We start from the raw sequence: 22,895 nt of genomic DNA, 5'->3' as shown, positions 1-22,895 counted from the left end.
CTGGTATTACATCACGTCCGACAACGGCTGGATAGACAACCATATCGCGGTCGAGTGGCTCAAACAGGTCTATCTTCCCCAAACACAACCGGAAGATGAGTCAGATGCGAGGCTTATCATACTAGATGGTCATCGAAGCCATGTATCTGTTCGTATCCGCCTTTTCCGGGCCACCTGGGCCGGGGATGTCGCTGACCGTAAATCTAGGATGAGTGGATGGCTACGTGCTTTTTGAACAACGTGTATTGTTGTTACCTGCCGGCTCACTGCTCCCACGGCCTACAACCACTCGACAATGGTCTATTTAATGCATCTAAGGCGGCCTATCGCAAAGAACTCCAAAAGCTGATAAGCCTGACTGATTCTGCGCTGGTGGATAAGGTCAACTTCATCAAGGCCTATGCCAAAGGCAGAGAAGTGGGTATGACGAAGAAAAATATCCTTTCTGGTTGGAGAGTGACTGGAAACTGGCCGATTTCACGATGGAAAGCGCTCATACATCCTGAGATCCAGCCTGACAAGAAGGAAACGACGCCCGCATTAGACGGCCTCAGCGACGGGCAACGCGACTCTGATAACACGCCAAAGACCAGCCGTCATATCAGGGATCTGGGGAAGAACAAAAGCCCTTCAACAAGAAGGCGCTATTCTGTGATATCGAAAGGTTTCGAAGCATAAGAGTCAAAGATCGCCTCCCTAAGTTTAAGAGTAGCCAGTTTGGAGGAGGAAGTCGGGCGGTTGAGCAGAGGCAAGAAGAGAAAGGCGATACCGAATCCCAACAGGAAGTTCATGACACTAGCCGAGGCTCTAGTGGCTGGTGACACTATTTCCGAGCCAAACGAAGCAATTGAAGAGACAGAGGCTGTTGAGGAGGTGATCGAGGTGGGAGGAGTGGAAGAGGATGAGGGCTCAAATTCGGAGGCGGAAGAGTTACTAGTTGTACGGACCCGCGTAGGCCGCGCAGTTAAAAGACCAAGAGAATATTAAAATATATTCGATTCTAAGCTGAAAAATAGGAACTAATTTGTTTTTTGTATTTCTGGTGACTCCTTGTGGGGGGGTTGAAAATTAGTAGTTTGTATGGGGTAACTTTTTTTTTTGCTTATTAGTAGAGGGGTCTTATCGGCAGAGGGGTACTGGATGGTAATTTTGTATGGGAAATTTTTGGCGCTTGCAAGACCTGGGTCCGCTGGCGGTTAAAATGAGCACGAGCCGTCAATTAACAGTTTGACCACTACGATGGTTATGGTGCGTTAAACAAACTGGTGATATTATCTCTCTCCTTAGTGTCCATAGGCCTCCAAGCCGTACCTCGCCCCACCAGACCCCGGTCATCACGAGGGTACAAGCGGGATACGGAAAGTTTGTTCAATGAAGCAATCACAGCCAAAACTGATGAAGCAATACTGCGGGAGTAGACGGTGTTCTTATTGTTGAAAAGTCTAAGTTACATGTGTCTGTGAGGAGCACAGCTCATTACACAGTATCCACATCCCAGACACCAGCAGATCGGACCCTCTTGGTCATACGGTCTCAACAGGTTGGGCCTGGTTTTGCTGCGGCTAACAGGACCAAATGAGATGGGCTGGCTCACAGTGATTGGCTAGGGTAATAACAACAATTGCAAGACAATTCGCTCTAACCTAGCTGACGTGAAAAGTGGTTAACTAGCTTGGGTAAGACACGCGCGGTCGTATTGTCCCAGATGAAAATGTTGCTGGAAGTAATTACAAAGTGCGAAATTGAATAGGCCGAGGAGATGACTGTGATCTGCAGGAAGGTTTTCGAAAAAAAGAAATATAACTTTCCCGGAAGGCCGTAATAGCGAATAGTTTCGGGACACCTGGGGCCGGAAATGGACCCTGAGGTGATGTTTACCGGTACTCCATAACGTACTTGATAAAGCGAGCGATACAGACAAGCGAGCGATACAGACAAGCGAGCGATACAGTTTTCCTAACCTTCAACATAAGAACTATAATAAAAACCACAACAAAGCATTGATCAATTAAATTCAATCGCTATCCTCTTCCCCAGACGTCGCAACAACTATCGGACATGTTCTTGTGTTATGACCAATCTTGCCGCATGTTCCACAATGCCTTTCCTTCGCTCGCGCCGATTCTCCTTGACCACCACTTCTCGACAATTCGGCCGCTACCGGCGTATCACCACCCATCTGATCAATTGCTTCTCTTCCCTCACCTACAGTCATCTTCCCTCTATTCTGGAGGCGCGTTCTTTTTACTCTGCGCCGCTTGCTAAGGGCCTCATTTGGCTGTCGAAGGATCTGGTTCTCAGGCCTTAATAATGCTATCTGATGCATTATTTCCTTCGTTCGCTTGGGAAATGACTCAAGTGCCTCAAGAATAGATGCCGGGGAGCTACTCTGTACCTTCTAATTCAACTTTTGAGGTATTCAGACTGAGAGCTAGCCTCAAGGACGGTCTTTGGCGCCTTTGAGACCCAAGGGTTGGGGAGGCTCGCCTCCTCAACAGGTGTTGGAGTCCGTAGCAGCACATCAAGCTTTTATGACACTTTCCGGGTCTAAAGGAGCAAGCTCGGCTCTGAAAGGTCTCTGAATATTGCTTTTGGTCATAGCGGTTTGGTGGGCAGCGTAAAGGCCGGAAAGAAGTCGGTCTTTGAAACGTGGGTTATGGAGCGTTTGATCGAATGCCCTATTTCCCAACCGTAGGCCTTTTTGAGCGGTCCAAAGCACCCGACGTCAGGAGGCTAAAGTAGATGAGACGAATTAGGTGGCATACAAAGCGTGATAATGCTGTTCTCCTCGCAAGATGTCTCGAAGTCGGCAGAGTGGTGGCTTTCATGCCCATCGAGGATCAGAAGACGATGGCGACCATTTTTTGGGGTCTTTATGTGTTGATCGAAGTGCCTGATCCACTCGAGGCCCGTCTTGTTATCGGTCTAGCCGTTTTTGGTCGTAGTGATAGCCCAATCGCCCGGGAGGTTGCTTTCTTGATACCAGCTGGAGAGGTGATGCTGGCCCGCAACCACGATGAACGGGTGGATCACCCACCCTTCTGCGTCGATAGCGGGAATGACTGTAACCCATTCCCGGTTTCTAGGTTGGACTGATTTCAGGTTTCTACGCCTTTCTGCGCCTGTACTAACGACCCCGCTTGCGATCATGCCTATCATCAAGCCGGTCTCCAAAGTTGCAGATGTCAGCAAGGGTGATACTATCCCTTCGACTGTCAGGAGGCTCCAGTTAAGTCACTACAGGGATGTCTAGCCAATCAAATATGAGAGCATGAAAGGTACATTATCCTCCACCTAAATTACATTGTGATATAAGTCCCCACAATATTTTGAGTTACAAATCGCGACATCACACTGCTTACATCCCCCCTTGATATATTCATGTTTCCCGCATGTACTGCTCATATGACAGGGGTAATGTGGGGAGAGCTACCTCCTGGACCCTCCTGGCAATCGAAGGGATATTTCGCGATTGTGTTCTCTACGAGGGAGAACTAATTGCGAATAAGGCTCGGATCTTCGTATTTAGCTCTGTGATAATTGTATCTACGATAAAAACGCGTCTTTAGCTCTTAGTGCCGCCTGACGAAGTTAGAAGCCCGGCGCTTGCCGATAGGTGGCGCGTCGCGGTCGGCGAGCAGTCGATTCGCCATTTCTTCAACACCACGTAGTCGCGGGGGAAATCCTCGCGAGTCTAAGTCGAGGATAAACTGAATAATGATCTGTTCCTATAGATCAGATAGTCTTCGCGAGCTAGGACAATATCTCGTCGAGATTGAATGCCCTTCTGTCGTCGACGTAGCCTTCGCTCATCAACCTTGTAGATACCAGCAGCGCGTCGGATGCTAAGTTTTGAGTCATTTTGAAGGGCTTGAAGAGCAAGAAGGGTATTCGCTACGATATTGAATTGTGGCAAGTTTGGTTGTTGAGAATCAATTGATCAAATGAAAAGATGAGAGGTTGAAGGATTTTGGCGGCGCTTGCTTGTCTGCGGCGCGCGCTTATCATGTACGTTATCAGCTCCCATATTATAAACAAAACAACATCACTTTAAGGTAACAGGTGATAGGCAGACTATATCATAAAGATCGATTGGCAGTCATACGCTCTAATTCTCTGAAACTGTGAACTATGATTCCGACAGGCGGACTTCTGAACTGTGTTGAAATGAACGCCAGTGCTTCACCAGATGATTAGTGAATGAACCTGGGCGCTGGTAGTTTTTCATCTTTCTCTTGTCGCATAAAGGACAGCTGTAGAAACCTTCAGAGTTCCTTAGCCCATTAAACTCAGAAACCAGGCCTTTCTGTCTTAAATATTCCTTTAGATAATCGACGAGCGGCCCGGGAAGTTTATAAGCCCAATGGTTCAAGTCGAGTGATTCTGACTCGCTTAGGATTTGTAGATCAGGATGCATGGGTGCGCATAAAGATCTTGCTTTCTCGAGACCTAAATTGCTTGGCCCAACTTCGTTGAACCGTGAAGGTGCTGACGGACTTGCATGGATAGCAGCTCGACCTTGACCAGTCGACAAGCAATCCTGATCAACTGGCAATGGGGCAGTGCCAAGTAATGGACTGCTTGCCGCATTGGGATTTGCCACCTGCGATATAGTAGCTGGATTACTCCACTGATGGGTAGACATGGCATGGAATGTCGTGTCTTGCCCTCTAGGAGGAAGAATCGGTGGTAAGATGCACACATTTGGTGGCGGCTGTGACGTCGATAAGACTTTTGTAGAGTCAATGCTGATATGACCCCGGTTTAGGGGTCGAATTGGTGGAAGAGCAGGAAAAGGTTGAAGCGGCGCACGATTCGACGCTGGGCCTTCCGACAAGGTAGAGCTGTAACTGGACGATGGACCTTGTAATACTAGTTGAAGTCTTGACGTTGGAGAATGCTGAGCTTGGTCCCGTGATTGTTCATCCATTATGCGACATGCCACTGGCTCGGCACCCTGGTTTCGAGGAGTTTCTGACGCGGCTTTTGCGACATGTGCTGGCTGAGAAGGTCTTAACTCAGTCGACCTGGATGGTGCAGAAGGTTCGGCTTCACAATGGTCGTCAGATGTGAGCGGTGTTGACCCGCTGTCTCGCACTGGCGCCGGCGAGCGAAGGGTATCGAGCGCAGCCTGTGCGAGAGCGGATACTTGAGGCGACACTCGTGGCGATATGATAGCCGTGCTGTCGACACGATCTCCGGCCCCTTCTTCTGCGGCGAGAGAGTCTCGTTCTGCTGTGCTCGTGGCATGCTCGAACCCGTCTATTGCTTGGCTCGTCCTTGCTGAGGCCTGAGACCTCGTTACACTCAAGATCTGGCCGGGATGCTCTTCCAGTTGAGTTCCATTTACCGGGTTGATTTCGCATCGAGTATCAGAATAGTCGTTTCTTGGTATCTCTTGGCGCGGTTCAGGGCTTTGCTCCGGCTCTGTCAAGCCACCTGGCAACGAAGCCCGGCCATCAGGAGCGGATGCGGTGGAACGCGACTGCGCTGTACATGGTGCCAGCTCAGCCGGATGCGCGACTTCGTGATCATCCTGATTTGGATCTGGGGAAGGTCTTGGATGAGTGTGCTGCTCTGGATGCGGTGATAAGCTGTAAGCAGAACTGTACGCGGAAGTCCCTATGGCGACATACCGTTGAATGAATCGGTTCTGTCCACGCCAGAACTCGCGACGATGACCTCCGCTTGCGGCGGCGCTGCACGGTCTCTCAGGAATTTCCGCACTGATTGAAAATGCGGAACCAGAGACGACTGAGCAGCATTTACATCGAGGGTGCGCAAATCTTTGGCAGCTACCCAGCCCACTGCACTCCTGGCCGGGAAGTCCTGCCCGTCAAAGTACATGACGGGAAACTCACGCTCTCTGACAGACGACTCTCCATCTCTGTATCCTTCCCGCCATCTAAAACAGTTGGTCCGGTTGTCATAGTCATAACATCCTGGCACGTCCTCTGCTAGACCTAAATCTCGAAGATTGTTTCGGACGCCAACGTTATCCAGCTCTGTCAGGGGGAGGAGGAGGACGGCCAACCATTCCTTAGACTTCTCCCAGAAAGCGAGATATACGTCGCCAGGTCTTGGGTCTATAATGCCGTCGAAATCTTGATCGCGTTGCCGCCTACTATCGCCATGATGTCGCCTTCGACTCTGCCTGGTGGGTCTGTGAGAAGGCGAGATTTTTTCCCGTAGGGGCCTGTTGTGAGCAGCACCCTGCTCGTGTTCCTTTCGCAATGCTTTCAGAGCTACTGTGTTGTTCTTGTCAGCCAGGGTCTCGTTGCAATCAAGAACCTGAACTCCAAGTTGCTCGATAACTTCGGCGGGCTCTTTCGACAGCCGGCCATGCTCTTCACCAGCCAGATGGGCCGTAGCGCTCTCGATCGCTTTGTCTTTGAAAGTGAGACCATGCTTGTCGCATCGAAGAATGTACCATGCACCATCGTCTGCTGGAAACCTAACGATGACATGTTTGGTTGCAGCAGACCCGTTCTGAAAGACTTCCTCAAAGTGGATTGTCTTCATCACTTCTCTATGAGGCTCTGTGCGATCGGCCCGGTGGCGTTTCTGTCTTGTTGACAAGCCAGATGGACTTTCCTTTCGTTTTTCCTGTATGCGTCAGCTAACGATCCTGCCCATCCCGGTGCAGAAGAGGCTCACGGGACAGACGCGCATGACACTTCCCGTCCTTGGAGCAGATGCATGCAACTGTGAAGTCCTGACCTCTCGCTCAGTAGCTTCACTTGGCGTAGTCAACGTTTCCAGGCCATCGGAAGAGCCGCCATGACCACTTTCGGACGGCTGCTGGTTCGAAAGTGTTCGCAGCGATTTCTCTACCTGGGACCGTCCTATTGTTCCGATCAGATCGTCGCAAAGACTCTCCATTGCTGCATGTAATTGTTGATCATAAGCTTTTTCATCTTCCTTGAAGGTCGCATTGTATGTGATTTCCAGTTCTTTCAACTGGCCACCGTGGTCTTCGATCTCGCGTTGAAGTCCAGACGCTTCCGGTGAATGGGGGTTTGCTAGAAGGCGATCCCACACTTGAGCAAGGCTGGCCCGCACAGCCGCCGCCTTCTCCTCATAAATCTCATGCGGCGATTTGATCGCTTTGAATTCGAGGCTGCATCGTGCGACAATCTCTGTTATGCCCTTCAATTTGCGCAGGCATTCCTGTGTCGTCATTTTGGCCTTGGCTTCACGAAATGACTCAACCTCAGCCACGACGCTCACTGAGCTATGATCTCTAGAGCGAGAACACGAGCAATGGCATGAATTGAGTCCGTTAGACTGCTTAAACACGCGTGTGTCGGGAACCAGTCGTCACCTGTCTGGTAGTCAGGGGGTTGATTGAACGTGTTGTCGGGATCGGCAGAAGTGAAGTTCAGGTTCAGCAGATGGGCCGACGCTTGTGGGGCGAAGTTGTTGGCCAGGCGCCATGTTCAACGCGTCGAGTGGGCGGCTAAACAACGCACTAGTCGCCAAGTGCGGATACATACCGGGTAATCTAGCCCCGCACCTTCCCTCGGTGCGTCATTCAGTCAGCTCCTCAGACGACATATGTTCTTAATACCAGAGAGGGGGATTAAAAATGGATGATAAGATCAAGACTCGGGAGAAATAAACACAGGGCCGGGTCATAACAACACGCCTCTAGCATAGTCAGAATCCCGCTCGTCTGCTGTCGCGTTTGGATAAGGTGGATGATCTAGTTTATAAAATCTCGGGCCAAATTAGTAAATTAAATGGCAAGAGGCGTGGCAAGAGGCGTCCTTTAGAATATGCTTATCCCCTCAATTGTCGAAAGGCTCCCGAAAGTACCTTGCCCCACATGACCCCTGTCACATGACAGGTAGATGAGGGGAACCTAAAGATGCATCATGTCGCACTGAGCGTGCTGGAAGGATCAAGGATCAGGTAAAGAATAATGGGCAGCAGCAGTGTGTTGATTGATTGTTGTCTGAGGTTATCTCTTGTGCGGGGTATTCCATCCCGCAGAGTTACTTAAAGCATACGGCTAGATTACTAATGCAGTTGTTTCATGAGGCCGTGAAGATCATGCCTACCCTGCGACACATCATTAACCATTGCCGCCAAAATCGTCATACAAATCATTGCAAAGTCATCTATGAGTTCTCAATCAATACCGGGCGAGGCCCTCAATGCATATGATGATAGCAGCTTCATCAGGCAGGATGACAGCCGCCGCGAGCAAGGGGATAGCACGCGGCAGCCCGACTTTCCTCCCGCCACAGACCGAGGCTTCAATTGTCAACCCTTCAAGGTGGAAAGGCGCGATCTTAAGGTCAACCAACTGCCCCAAGAGCCCCTATACCTCTTCCAACACTTCGTGCCACTTTCCCTAGTTAGCATCTGGGCCGAGTATACCAATAGCTGGGTCAACAGCTTTGCAAGAAAGGGGCATTATTGATAGCCAGAACCACGAATTAAGAGAGGGATCAAGACTACAGGAGTGGAAGCCGACCTCTGCAGCAGATTTATATATCCGGCTTGGAATCTTAATTTATATAGGAATCCACAAAGAAATCACGATTGAAGACCGTTGGAAAACCCCTGAGCTGGAGGATCAGCGCCCTGAACACTCGATTATCAAGTTTATAACCTATCTCCTGAGTGCGCATAGCCCTCCCAAGATGTCACGATGAGGGGTCTGGTCCAATCAGAAGGCGCCAAATAAAGGGTACTTAATTCCTCTCCTAAATTAGGTGGTGATAGAAGTCCCAACAATGTTGGTTATTACAAATCGCAACCTTGCAAATACGGCAGCCATGTGAGGTCTGACTCCGTACATTGTGCCTCCTCTTATTACCGCTGGTCTCCGTAAGAGGGCTCCAAGCCTCACTTTTTGCTCTCAGCTGCCCCTGCCGACAGCCCTGACAGGCTAGGCAGTCTGATTTGACATGACGGTCGACATGATTGATCTCCCGATTGATGTGATCCCTCTGTAATTCAGGGTTTTGTAGATCACGCTCGTCTCCTGGTCGGTATCGCTGCCTTGCCTGACTGTCATGACCGTAGGCGTTGAATAATTCGTTATAGATGCACTCTCGCCATTCCCTCTGATTGGTATATCTCTTCCAATTTGGCTGCGGTCCGTGAAGTTGAGCAATATAGCTGTTAACGAGGGCCACGTCGAGGAGGAAAGTCCATGCAAGTGCCTGCCACGCACCACGGCGTAGGGGATGATCGTACTTATAATATGACCTCAGTTGGTCGCCACGGTCAACGTGATTCATTTGATCGTTATACTCAGCAGCCACTATCGGGATGTTGATCATCTTGACAGCTTCGTCACCGAAAAAGCGGCGTATTGGCTTGGCTTCTGACTTCCGTGACGACGGCTTCTTCCTCTGCCGTATGACACGCTCATCGTCGGCACCAGTGAACACGGTGGTCAAAAATAACACAAGCTTGTTGTCTTTACAAGCGATTTGGTTGACCTAGGGTTACGGCACGAAGACGAATTAGTAGGGATTTCTCAGTGAAAAGTGTCTGAAGTCAGTACCTGGTTGTCAGGGGTTGGTATCGCCTTGACCGTATTGAATTCGTACATTTTCTTGACTTTGCCGTCGTTGTTCTTATCTTGTATGAGTTCCTCATGGATGCCGCTATTCGTGCGAGCCGTGCCTGTGGCCCCGAGGCCGTGGTTACGGAGGTTGCGGAAGAGGGGAGACGACGAGAAGAGGTTATCCACAAAGACGTGATATTTCGCTTTTGGCAGCATATTTGTAAGGGCAACGACGATAGCCTGAGTCGAATTCGGTGAGAAAGACTCGTCTTCTATATCAGGGGCTTCGACTGTGACTTTTCTTCGCTTGCTTGGCCGACCTTGTGATGATGACTTCTGTGTTGAAATTTCAACGCCAACGGCACCGTGTGGTTTCTCCTTGACGTGCCAAATCCACCGAATAAAGAAGCCGTATTGGGCAATGACCCATATCTTGAAGCCCACGGGGTTAGGCTTGCCTTTGATAACCGTTATGTCATCGCTTCTGCCCGTATAGCGGATCATGCACTCATCGACGGCAAGGTGAGACCCTGGCAGGAATATCTGCATAGATACGGCTTGTATGTGGTCAGACCACTCTTCAACGCATTGGAATACCTTCGGAATAGGTGCGGTTTCGTCATATTTGGTGTGGTCAAAGGGACGAAGGTGCCTGTGGATGAGCTGAAACTTGTTGTATGAGATGAACTTGATAAATGAGTGCGCAGGGCGTTGAACACCGGGCTTGGGGGGATTCCAATAGCTTCGTATCGTCTTTTCCTTATGCACACCCATATAGATTAGCACACCAATCATCGTCAACACCTCTGAGACCGTTGTTCCTTCCCATTTGTGTAGATATGAGGTCTTCCCAATCGGGTTATTCCAGCTGTCAACGACGCCGTTTTCTTTGAGCCATGTAATCCATGAATTAGTGTAAGATACCCATTTTTCAACGAGTGATATAGGTAGGAAAAGCTGGAATAGTTGTAGAGGCGTTGGAGGCAGTGGGCTGATGCGAAATTTGCGTATTTCTACGTGGAAAAGCTTGAAGTTGGTGCCTCGGTCATTTTCAGCCGGAAGATTAACGGCCTGGGTGGGGTCATCCTGCCACAAGCAATGACTGTGCTCTTCCTTGATAAAGCTATTGTCATCATAGGGATTGATGACCTGTATCTCTTCTAGAATTGGAGGGGAAGTCATTGATGGTATCAAAATGAATTGATGGTGTTTTGGCGGGGAATTAGCAGGAATTCCTTCTGGGATTAAACTTTTCGTACCCCTCACGTACTTCCGGGGTTACCGGGGTCGGGTGGGTCTCGTGACATCTTGGGAGGGCTATGCGCACTCAGGAGATAGGTGAAACCTGTCGGGTTGGACCCTGTACACACCTTTCGACGTGCACAATTAGGAAAGCCACATGGGCATTTGACGACGAAGATCCAGAGCAGTCATCAAAAGGGCACCCTTCCTTTGCGACAGATTCAGCGCAGTCGACATCGCTGCGTAACTGATGACCCTGACTCGCCGCCCGCATTGTCTCACCGCCAGCCAGCGAGTTAGTGCGACAACGGCCATGACGATCTTTACTCCATCCCAGGGCCACCTTCCGTCGAAGCTTGGTTGCTCCAGAGCTACCAGGCCCCGCGTCGGGCTAGCAACTGCCGAGGAGCGCTAGCCCGAGGTTGGTAATTTGAGCAATCTGAATAAGGCAAGCATGCCCGAAGACCAGAGGCGTTATCCGTAGCCAGCTGCCGCGGATGCTCTCCTCATATCCGTTTGCTGGCTTGCACTGTCCGGGAAGTGGGAAGCCACAGTGGGCTAACGAAATAGAGATTGCGAGGTCTGGCGAGAACAATAAAGAAGACAGTTTTGAGATAATGTTGGCATCTGCCGCCTTGACATCTGCTACCCATAAATACAGTGTTTGGTACTGAGCGACAACGAAGAGAGATACGCTCTTGTCTTTAATGCTTTGAGGTAATTGGCCTGTAAGCTCTGAGACAAGAAACGTGGCCAACCCCAGCCGCCGCTTCCACATATCAGCCCCAGACACGTCAAGATACGAGGTATTCCATATTGGTGGCTGCAGGGTCCCCCAGCAAGTGCAAGACAAGAGATCTCTTCAGCTCTGATTTGCAATGACGTACGTGCCAATAGCTCCCCTAGAGACAGAGCCTCGGGAGACGGCTCACGGAGGTGTTTTCCCAAACAGGTGAGCAATGAGTGCTGTGGCTCTTGACTAGGCAAAGTAGCGTCAGGGGTTCCTCGGGGGAGTAACATTAGGGTCTTGCTTAGAACAGCTAGAGGCCCTTGCACGTTTTGCCGTCGTCTTAGTTCAAGATCGCTCTTTACCGGCGTCTAATGTAGGTTCGGCGGATAGGCACCCAACGGTCACAATGTTGCAACGGTCCATTGGATGGTGGGAATTCACGATTGAGATCATCGTGGGCTCTTGTCCCCCAGCCCACTTTGCTTCTTTTCTCTTGACTCGATGCCATCTGGTGAGCAACGTCGATCTCGCCAAGGGCAAACTCTATCATTATACATGACTAGTTCTTTATCACATGGTTTGGTCCGTGTATTGTTCCTGCATCGTGTTCCTGCGGCTTCTTTAGGTCTGTCAGGGCCCGTTTTGCCTTTGACGTCTTCAAACCCCAGCCCTGGCGGCGCGTTCATATTCCATTGGCCCAGCATGAGTTCGACAGAGAAAGAGTCCAAGCAGGTCGAGATCCAAGCCGCGGTCTTCATCACGTTCGCAATCGCGACGATTGTCATGGGCCTGCGTCTTCTGAGCCGCAGGCTCAAGAGGATTCCGCTGTCATGGGATGACTACTTTGCAATCTGCTGCTATGTATGTTTGTTTTTCTTTACCCGCTCTTCGCTAACGTATTGCAGGGCATGGCAATTGCCTGGATCGTCATCATCCCGTACTGTAGGTTCTCCTTTTCACATGCGCGGCCCATGACGATGCTGACAGGTGGCGAGGGGTTACCGGCGGCCTGGGACTTCACATTCAGGACATCACGGATCGACCAATGGAAGAGGTCCTCTATCAAAGCAAACTCCTGCTCTTTATCGCCGAGCTGTTCTACGCGGCCGCGCTATTCTTTGCTAAGCTCTCCATCTTGAGCTTGTACTGGCGCATGTTCAATGTGACTAGTATTCGGCTTCCAATCCAGATTCTCTTTGGGTGCTCGGTTGTCTGGATGATCTTCCGAGTAGGTGTTCTACACAGTCAAGTCTCTGGTACAAAGGCACGTCGAAGCTGACTGCTGCTAGCTATTCATGGGCATCTTCCACTGCGTTCCTGTCCACGCATTCTGGGATTCCTCGGCCGGTGGGAGTTGCGCTATCGAGGATAAAAAGTTCTTTTTCGGAACGACCCTGGTTCATGCTGTTATCGATATCGCCATCCTGGTCCTTCCGATGATGGAGATTGGAAAGTTGCAGCTGCCTCTTATGCAAAAGATTGGCATCATGCTCATGTTCACGTTTGGCTTCTTGTAAGTGGACAAGCAGACTATGCCTGTTGTGTTGGCTGCTGACTGGACCAAGCATCTGTGGTGCCGCCATCGTGGTTATTGTAGCCGCCAGGCGGTTCAACGACAAGTCGCCCGATCTGACCTGGAACATTTGCACCATTGTCATCTGGGCAACAGTCGAGGTGAACCTCGTCAACGTGTCAGCCTGCCTCCCCACGATCCGACCCGCCTGCAAATACCTCTTCTGCTGCCAGAGCCCACAGACGCACAACGGCGCAAGCTCCAACAACTACAGCCGCAGCCAGACCAAGCAGTCGATCCGCCTCGACACGATACACAAGTCCAAGGCCAACGACGAGTCCAGCTCGACGCACCAGCTAGCCGACTCGGACGACGACCGCCGCCGCTCGGTATCCGACTTTGAGAGCCACGCCCTCGACCGATTCGGCAATAATACCTCGACCATCACTGGGTCTCGCCATCTCGGTGCCAGTCAACCCGACTTGGGCTCGATATTTGGTGGGATCATGGTCAAGAACGAGACAAGGGTGCGGATTTCGCAGCGGGGTTAGGAAATAGCAATTGTAACACAAGAGGAAGAATGGCGGCAGAGTTGGTTGCGAGATAAGAGAAGATATAGAGTGTACATAGAGTAATAACGTAAGACGACATAGATTCTCTAGTTAACAGCTAAATGAATCAAGCATACAATCAAAGAACAGAATGTGTTGTCGTTTGCCGCTGACTGACGCCACGATCAGGGCGAATGCAAACTCCATGACCGTCCATATAGGCTCTCACAATGAAGGGGATCATGTCGCCGGCCTCAAAGCGACTCACAGCCCCCTCGGGATCCTGTACTATATGGTGGTCTATTACAGTATTAGCTTCATGTCATCATCTTCCGTACTCCAATGGCATCATACCGGTAGATGATGCGGGATGCCACGGAGTATTCTCTCTTGCCTAAGTCAACACCTTTCCTGACCCACCAAGCCTTTGAGGGTACGGCAATCCGATTCCTCCGTACCACAACTCTTACCTGATTAAGCTTTCTTCACGATCACACTTCGGAACATCCCGCAGACATATGACAAGGTAGGGCCGCAACTTGTTGACCTGCATGCGAACAAACATGATAGGACTGGTCACAGAACAATCGGCTTAGAATTGAGCGGTACCTCACATAACACGTAATATCCTCTGCCTCTCCCGTTCTTCCTCATCTTAGTACATTGACAGGCACTTTTATTTACTCTAAGCATTGAAGACGATTTACTCAGGAAACGCTATACTGGCACCCGCAATGAAGGCCAACGACGTCCCGGAGCTCCTTTACCGCACCGTCCTCACCCTAATCGACTACCACGAAGACCCTTGGGGTGCTACGCGCTCCGTCTATGTCCTTGGCACGCACAACGCTCTCAAAGCCGCCAAAGCCTTTGCAACCTCAGCCCTTCAGGGACTCAACTATGAGCCAGATGGTTTTACCGAGTATGCTGTGCGCTCATCCGAGCCGTGGGAACACGGGGATGGCGTCCTCGTCTTCGCCCGGGCGCCTGCGGGGCAGGAATTTCTCATCGAAATCGACACCACCCTGAACAACGAGTCACTATTGGCAAGCCCGGACGGCACCGTAGTCATCCCTCAGGGGAGCGACCGGTTGCACTACGTGCTGCAGACGACAATCGACTACAATTTGGACCGCACGTGCTCCGTGCCGTCGACAAAGATTCAGGGGACGTACGTCCATCGTGCCCATGCATGGGCGGTTCGGAGCAGTTCGTTTAGTGCAGCGTGCGTGAGAGTGAGGAGATCGCCAACGAGTGGCCGTTTGGCGAGGGCATGGTCGCGCATGCCGTTCCGAAGACGCGACCGAATTACGTTATGACAGTAAGGACTGTTCCCGGAACACACAAGAGGCATGGGAAAAAGGTGAAACAGTGAGAAATGTCCATCATAGCAGTACTAGCCATAAAGGAAATGAGATATCATGAGCTCCATTCGATCACCAGTCTCGAGTCGATTGGGTGATTTCTACCCGGATATCTTGAAACTATCGCCACGTCAAATGATGTGAGATTTTAGCTCTAGATGGATCATTTCAAGATAATGATGTGCCAGTGTCGAAGGCATTGGGAGAACCGCTCTCCTCGCAGAATCGGGACTCACAACCAGCGCAGTGGTGGCCCGAGTGACTTGGGGCATTACAAGGAAGATTGGCTTGAGCGTTGAGCCGAATCTTTGCGCTCGAGTCTCTAATTGACGGGACCCAATTTTTGACGGTCTGGGCGCTCAATGCCGATGCCAAATTGTCAGATAACTGTTACGCCACTAGCAAAGTGTAGGCCCACCGGGTTATTTCCGGAATTCCACTCGGAATTTCCGTTCCACACGGATTTCCGTCTTCTATCTCCTCTGCTGTGCGAAGACTACAGCTGAGTCACCCGCAGGGATCTAGCCCAATTGAGGCCAGCGTATTCTCCGTGACTTCATAAAGCACTCATCTCAGGAGGAGTGGCGAGTACTGGGAAGTTAATGCTCTATTATGATATCTAGCTAATGCTCTCAGATTAGTTAAGATACTAACTGCGGGGCGAGTGACCTGCTGTAGTCTTCGCACAGCAGAGGAGATATAAGACAGCAACGTCATTCTCTTTTGTATAGTACAATTGCTCCTTAGATAATTCTCATCAATTGACTGGTGCCATCAATGATCCCTGTGGAGCCAATTGTCTGACAGTTATGAGCCCGGTAGCACTTCGCGCATGCCCGACATGGCCCCAGGGGGTCGTCAGTTCGATTCCAGCTTCTCTAAGGAATAAAAATATGCAGAGACCAGCCACGTGACCTACCAATCAGGGGGCACAACCACACAATGCCTCGCTATCAGCTAGGACGCCACAGCAGCTACTAGTGCTACAGCAGGTATTTCAGAACTAAAATGTTACGCCAAAAGTCTGACAACACCAGACCCACATCACCACCCCCCCGTCTTCACACATTATCTTCATCCTTTAATTATGCAACAATAAGAAGTCCAATGAAGCCAAAAAGTATATCAATTTAAAGCCCTTGATCCGTAGATTAATATTTTGTATACCAACCCCCTGCCCGACGCACGGCTTGAAGCCGGCGCCCCATTGACTGCGTTAGCTTCTCGACGAGGCCTGGATCTAATGCATCCCACGCTTCCTTGATCCACGACACCATTTTTGCTGTATTAGCCTGACTTTTGCCTAGTCTAGTAAATTTAGGGTGTAATCTTCGTAATTTGGACTTCAAAGCTTTCCAAAGGTGCTCTATGGGGTTGAGATCAGGCGAGTGAGTCGGCCAATATATGGGCCTAATCCCATGGAGCTGTAGCCAGTCTTTGGACTTCTCTGAAGTGTGAATCCGGGCGTTGTCGTGCTAAAAAAGCTCAAATTCGTCGATGAAAGGAAGAAGACCTTCTGATAGTGCCTTGATATAGCTCCAGCTTGTGTAACCGTTCCTCTTGGCCTTAGGATCCCTCGTCATGACGATGAGAATAGTCTTCTTCTTTCCAGCTATGCCAGCCCACACCATAATAGACTGACGAGCTTTTCCGTGTTGTTGAACATTAACTAAGTCCTTACGAAGCTTCTCATCAGGCCGGCGAAAGACCCAGCCGTCTGGGTTATTCGGAGCGTTTTGAACTGTGCACTCATCTGTGAAGCAGGCCTGCGGGAAAGTCAGTGGTAGAACCCTCCGTCTTTCAGGGCCAATTTACTAGCAAAAGCTCGTCAATCCGAGGGATCCAATACTCGGCAAATTCAAGCCGCTCTTTTGCATCGTCTTCTGATAGTGCGATACGTCTTTTGGACCGCCATTTGCGGCGCCAATGGCTCTGAAGCCGTCGCTGGAGGGTCCTCTTGCTTATATTCAGATCGAGCTCTAGAATCAGGTCGTTCCACGTCAGGTGCCGATGCCGGTTAATAAAAGAATTCATCCTCACAATCTGTATAGCCGTGAGTTTCTTTGGCCGCCCTCCACGAGGTCTCGAGTGGTTATAATCGTGTTGTTCCCAGCGCCGCTTTGTGCGATAGACGGTACCCGGATCCGTGCCGTAGTCATCCGCGATATCCCGATATGATTTGCCGGCGTATATCTCAGCCACCATCGCAGATCTTTGCTCGGGAGTAAATTCATGATTTCTTTGGCGATTTCCGCTTATTTCAGTGCCAAAGTTGCGTGTCTCAGGTGCCATTTTGGGTGGTTATTCTCGTGTTGAAATTGAAGCCTGTGTCGCGAAAGTCGCATCGTGAAGCGGGGTCGGGGCGGGGTGTTGTCAGACTTTTGGCACGTGATTTTACTCTCTTATACCTGGGGGGTGTGTCGCATAACATATCTCCTGAGTGCGTGTAGACCTCCGCAAAGTAACTCGCCCCAGTGTTAGTCCTTTAACAATTAGCGTCGATTTTGGGTGGTCAAGGGTAGCTTATCGCTAAGATCTTATCATGAGTATACTTTATTCTTGACCAAAAGATAGGCTAGAGGAAGGTACTGCGGTTATCAAGCCCTCCGATTGGCCTAATACCCCTGCAGTAACCACAGTGGAGGTCTACACGCACTCAGGAGATAGGGTAGTATTGTTCCACACTAAGTGTGGGCCTACACTTTGCTAGTGGCGTAACAGTTATCTGACACAAATGCTTCAGACTGCCAAACCGTTTCGTCGTGGCAGCTGAGCGCTTTGATTAACGGATACTATCATTCATAATGGCAAGGCCACTTGATTCATTTGGCTGATGCCGTTGATTATTATTCTGCTATTACCGAAACGCCACCACGTCCGCCAGGATCCGAATGAAAGATTCGTGAGCCTTGCAGGAGTGGCTCTACAACACAACCAAACGCCGGGACAGCGTACAGCTCGAGAAGGCAGTTGTATAGTAGCAGTAGAAGAAGTGGAGGAAGAAAGCGAGGAAGAGCCTCTACGACACCGGTCAACGAGGGCAAAACGGTCCTCGCAACGGTATCTAGAACGAGATCTAGACTCGGAAGAAGATTAAGAGTAGAATTTTATTTTTCTTGTATTGTTAGCTTGCAAATTAATGGGAGTTGTGGCGTTGGAGTCTCTTCGCACAGTTGATGTGATGGTGGGTGATCGGACGGGGGGGGACCTTTACTACTCACACTAACTTAACAATATCCCAGTCCATGCAATCAGTATGAAATCCGCGGATTATGTCGCTCACAGGAGATCTAGGATCACAAGATCGGGAATTGGGGAGCTTGTGCACCTCGGAGCTGAGTGGTGACAAGGGCAAGGTGAACGCGATCCTCAACCCCAAATGGCTGTTCATTGTAACCCTGTTGATGTTCTCGGTAGCGGTACCTAGCCCCCGCTGATTAGCGTCCTGTTATAATGAGGGATGATAAACCGGACAGGGGAACATGGACCATCGCAGCCCTAGACAAGCTGCATGGGCACAAAGGCCCATTCAAGGGCTAACACACTCAGGCCTGATCTAGATCGGCCATCCTTGTCGTCACAGCAGGTCGGGAGACGCATCCCTTGTGTGTTCCTACTTGAAATTTTGTCTGCAATGAGCGCATACTAGTGATGCTCGGATACCCCTGGGAGAACACCATATACAGATGTTAATATAGAGGATATGGCCCCCGATGCAGGCCTTCGTGCCGGAAACGAAAATGAATGAAGCGGAGGTACTTGGCCTTTCAATGCGATGCCCTCCGCATCTTCGCCTGGTCTAATGACAGATTGTACGCTCTCAATTCTTCCTCTGCCTTGGTCGATGCCACGACTCCTTGGGCTGGCGATGTCGACGAGGACGGTGTGATCCGCACAGAAGGCAAGCTCGAACTTCGCATCGATGAGGGCGTGTTCTCATATTCTGCCAGCCGACAGGAATCAGAGCAGTACATTGCTCCATCTGTCTGGGTGCCACAGCCGAGGCATGGATTATACGTCCATTCTAGACCTGACGACATATTGGAAAGTTGGTAGAAGCCTTACAGATGTTGGGAGTGAGGCAACGTCGGCAGCGTTGGCAAATTCTTGTACTGCAGAGCTCCAGGCATTGAGGAGCAGAATTTGCTGCTCCGGCCACTGACGCAAAGAGGCAATGTGCATCATTTGCCTCTTCTGTCAACCCCGCCCTTCCACTCCCGTAGACCAATTATATATCTGTGGTGACAAGGTGATTGGTCCTCGCCGTCGATGTCGGCAAGCATCGAACTCAGATGCGCGTTTCCGTGCAGCCAGAGCAGTCCATGAACATGAAGCGCCCCTCGCTCGTTGGTCTCCACGGCACCATAGTAGTGGCTGATGCGCCCCAATACCGACTCCTCTCCCACTCTTACATAATGTTCGAAGAACAACGTCATTTCTTGGTGGAAGAATATGGCCGAGCTCAAGGGGTCCGAGATGGCCAACCGCGTACGTTTGAACGCCGTGTCGAGGCTTTTCAGAAAAACCTCGGCTGCTTCGGGGTCGTGTGTGCGGTATGCCGCCAGTCGCAGCTTCACCGGGCTGGTGATATCGTTTGGGTTGAGCGTGAACCAAATCGCAGGCACGCCATGGCACACAATGAGTGATTGGATTTTGCGCCGCATGCTCAGACGGAGCTCCCTAGACATGGGCTGCCGATAACCATACAGCGAAAGACTTCTGATGAGCTCCTTTACATCATCGTCAGTAGTCTTGCCCAAGCTCTCCAATTCCGCCCTGGCCGCTGCTAACCGGCCTGCAGTCAGCGACTGTACAATGCACTCTACCTTGCGGAAATTCTTTCTCGTTGCGCTGAGCATGCTCACGCGGCGGTTTCTCGACCGAACGCTCATATTGAACACGAGAAATGGGAAAATGGTATGCGTCGCGGGGCGGCCGCCATGGCGCCGCAGCACAACATCAGCCCAGGTCAGAAGGCTCGTGTTTCGGAACTTGTACGAGATACAAACTCCATGTACGGGATGTGAGGCCGGGTACAATATCCAGAAGCACATTCAATTTAACCATGGGTTCTTATCAAAAAGACCCAAAAGAAGCGGCCTCCTCCCTTCGCACTCCAACTTTGTCGATTGTGCTCCTTGTCTTCACCACATCGGGGAACGTTTACAACGCTCAGACTTCGGACGAGTTGAACTTGTGCGAAGCCGAGGATAACTGCGATTTGGGCGACTGGAAAATTTTGTAATCTTGGGCTGGGCTTGTGGAGTTGAGAGTTTGGAGACCAGTTGTGCCATTCGGGACATCTCCTCGACTCTCACTATCTCCCTGTGCTCCTGAGAGTTTTCTCTGATTGAGCATACATCTGGATCGTCAGCGTAGAGGCGCAGGCAACTGGGGAAAAAGCGCTGACTGGACAATGGCCCTCAGGACCACTACGACCACTGCAACCGCAGCAATCACGCCTAGGATAGGCGAACCCGATGATCCGGCATCGGAATCGTTTGTCATCGTCGAATTCAAGTTGCTGGTTCCGCCCATGGCGTGGGCAAAGCCTCAAGTATGCGGATAATCGCAGCGAGCAATGTGTCCCCCCTTGCTTCCTCAATTTTTGATCCGGAGTTGACTGGATCAAAACCCATTGTGGTGGCTCTCATCATCTCATCGCTCGTCATGATTGATGAACTGAAAACTTAAAACGCGGAGTGCTGAGCCACTTTACTGTGGGCGGCTGGCGTCCAGCCACAGCGCTTCCATCACATGCCTGTACGGTTTGCGCCGATATAGCTCCTACTTGAGTGGTGACCGGATGCGATTCAAGCGGTGTTACTTATTGGACAGGGCGCCTTTTTCGTATGACTTTCTGCAACTTTTCCCCGAAATCTATAAAGCCCTTATAGAGCAGACCACGCTGGCCACGTCGCTCAGAACCGCCAGTATACTCTTAAAATCGTCGCCTTGTGTCACAAGTGAAGTCTCCGGCACGGGATAGGGCGCAATAGACGGTGACGGCGGCGGACTTTTGCCCGTGGGCCGTGGATCTATAGCGCGTGCGGTGGTGCCAAAGGATGTCCGATCTACCAGTCCTTGACGGTAATTGTTTCACGCCGTTACCAATCCTTTCATGGCCATCTCGTTCTGCTTGCGCATTGTCAAATTGTAGGCTTACCTGGTGCAGAAGTGCTTCATAGCTCTGGTCATAACCTCTCCCTTAGAGCGTCATTGAAACCATCTTGTTCTTCCATGCTTGTAAGAGCATTGACATGGAGGTCATCTGCCGGGACTACAGACTCGTCAGAGTCTAGCTGCCCACATATATGTTCAATCAACAATCGGGCACGGAGGTATCGAATTCGATCTTGAAGAGCCACATGGCCCGCATGCAGTGCCCTTTGGGCACTCAGTCGCCTACCGAAAAGCAGATTGACGCCGGTATCTCCAGTATCTGTGTTCTGGTGCTGGGGTAGGCCGAAGGCCGGCTTCTGATGGCTGTTGGCTATAATTGTGGCAGTGAACACCGTCAGGAGGGGCACTCGCTTATTGGGGTGAACGGATTGGGTGGCCGCGACATCGCAGTCCCAGCACGGCGGTTATTTTAGCCAAGTAGGGCCCACGGCCGTTTTTGTCCGTCGTCTGAAAAGAGGATATACCTTCAGCCTAAGTCTAATTTACACTGCCCCATAACGAGATTCCTAGTTAAGCACTACTTCTCCTTTTCGCCTCATTGTTAAGTGTTCTAAAAGAGCTGGTAATTACACCTATATATATCCCTACTCAGGCTTAGTCCCTAGTATTCTCTGCCTCTCCTCAGACTGTTTGCGAGGATAAACAGTGAATTCATTGTGATCTCCCAACTGCAAGCACGCCAAATGGCTTCTCACGAGTTTGACTACCTGAATGATGGAAGCAATGACTATCAACAAGAAGCAAAGCCTTATTCTGATTCCTTTATACTGCAGCCAAGGATAGGAGCGACAGCAACCTTTGGCTTCTCAGAAATACACGCTCCTGGCTCAGTTCCTCCTGATGATTGAGGTTAGAGAACGAGCCAACGAACTCACTCACTCACGACAAGGATAAGGTTTTCTGCTTCCACACTGTCACCAAGTGTGTGGGGTGTTCTAACTGCTATTACTGAAGCTTATATGGCTTAGACAGCCCTTCCATCGTTGAACTGGTCGGCTATAATCCATGATTTACATATAGGACAGGTGTCGTGGCGTCTAAAGAACCATTGACTGAAGCAACTTGAATGAAAGATGTGACCGCATTGTAAATACCGGATCACGTTCTCGTCTAACATTGGCTCCAAGCAAATTGCACTGAGAAATAGTCAGAAAATAGAGTTGATATAGTATTAGACTCGTGTGCCCACCAGGTATCAAAACCGAGTGCAATGTTCGCCATATCATTCGTTTCGGCCTTCCACTGCTTATAAGTTCGTTCAGGGGCAACTTGGTCCAGTAGCACCGGCTCAGACCCGTCGTCGCTAATCAACTCAGATATATCGTCGCCAGACATAGTCCCATATCCTGCGGCCACTGCATCTCGGCTTTGATGCCTATAGGGTCTTAGAAGCCAAGAGCTTATTGTACCTCAGTATATATTGCCACGAAGATTATGATACCGGGGAACAAACATCACATAACATATTAGTGCCAGGATGTAGATGGCGAGGAGGATGAGTCCGAATGGTAAGTCCGTGGCTGGCGGCGAGTGTTTGCGAGTCTCGTCGGATGTAACAGTATGAATAAAGACTACCATGCTGAAGATGGCCTGCATCCATTTTATGAATCTATCAAATTCTGGGTGCAATAAATTAAATCAAGAGTTACTTCATTTGGCCCGTTTATATACAGTACAAAGCGAACATATCCCCCACTTCATCCTCCCAATCAAGAAGAACCTCATCAACTCCTCCAGCTCATCCTTGGGGCCCCTTCCACTGTCCCGCTTTCTCCACACCCTCTAC

General features: G+C 50.4%; 5 protein-coding genes across 5 annotated transcripts; 2 read left to right on the top strand and 3 right to left on the bottom strand.

The window, feature by feature from the left end:
• Positions 1 to 5,018: 5,018 nt before the first annotated feature.
• Positions 5,019 to 7,182, bottom strand: NCS54_01473700 (Hypothetical protein; the record flags this gene model as incomplete). Its single annotated transcript, XM_053159868.1, has 4 exons — positions 5,019 to 5,049; positions 5,085 to 5,577; positions 5,637 to 6,606; positions 6,658 to 7,182. 4 exons carry the CDS (start codon positions 7,180 to 7,182, stop codon positions 5,019 to 5,021), a joined length of 2,019 nt encoding a protein of 672 aa, XP_053015843.1.
• A 5,018-nt stretch (positions 7,183 to 12,200) lies between these two features.
• Positions 12,201 to 13,562, top strand: NCS54_01473600 (Hypothetical protein; the record flags this gene model as incomplete). Its single annotated transcript, XM_053159867.1, has 5 exons — positions 12,201 to 12,359; positions 12,404 to 12,440; positions 12,494 to 12,726; positions 12,788 to 13,011; positions 13,064 to 13,562. The coding sequence occupies 5 exons, from the start codon at positions 12,201 to 12,203 to the stop codon at positions 13,560 to 13,562; spliced, it is 1,152 nt and encodes a 383-aa protein (XP_053015842.1).
• Positions 13,563 to 14,296: 734 nt separating this feature from the next.
• NCS54_01473500 (Hypothetical protein) lies at positions 14,297 to 14,937 on the top strand (the record flags this gene model as incomplete). The annotated part of the gene is made up of 2 exons (XM_053159866.1): positions 14,297 to 14,733; positions 14,787 to 14,937. The coding sequence occupies 2 exons, from the start codon at positions 14,297 to 14,299 to the stop codon at positions 14,935 to 14,937; spliced, it is 588 nt and encodes a 195-aa protein (XP_053015841.1).
• Positions 14,938 to 19,107: 4,170 nt separating this feature from the next.
• NCS54_01473400 (Helitron-like-N domain-containing protein) lies at positions 19,108 to 19,980 on the bottom strand (the record flags this gene model as incomplete). Its single annotated transcript, XM_053159865.1, has 1 exon — positions 19,108 to 19,980. The coding sequence occupies one exon, from the start codon at positions 19,978 to 19,980 to the stop codon at positions 19,108 to 19,110; it is 873 nt and encodes a 290-aa protein (XP_053015840.1).
• Positions 19,981 to 20,098: 118 nt separating this feature from the next.
• Positions 20,099 to 20,464, bottom strand: NCS54_01473300 (Hypothetical protein; the record flags this gene model as incomplete). Its single annotated transcript, XM_053159864.1, has 2 exons — positions 20,099 to 20,288; positions 20,337 to 20,464. The coding sequence occupies 2 exons, from the start codon at positions 20,462 to 20,464 to the stop codon at positions 20,099 to 20,101; spliced, it is 318 nt and encodes a 105-aa protein (XP_053015839.1).
• Between the last annotated feature and the right edge of the window lie 2,431 nt (positions 20,465 to 22,895).

Source organism: Fusarium falciforme, chromosome 13, assembly GCF_026873545.1.
Source record: "Fusarium falciforme chromosome 13, complete sequence".
NCBI lineage: Eukaryota > Fungi > Ascomycota > Sordariomycetes > Hypocreales > Nectriaceae > Fusarium > Fusarium falciforme.
Note: the sequence above shows the minus strand (reverse complement) of the source record. Positions and strands in the feature narration are given on the sequence as shown.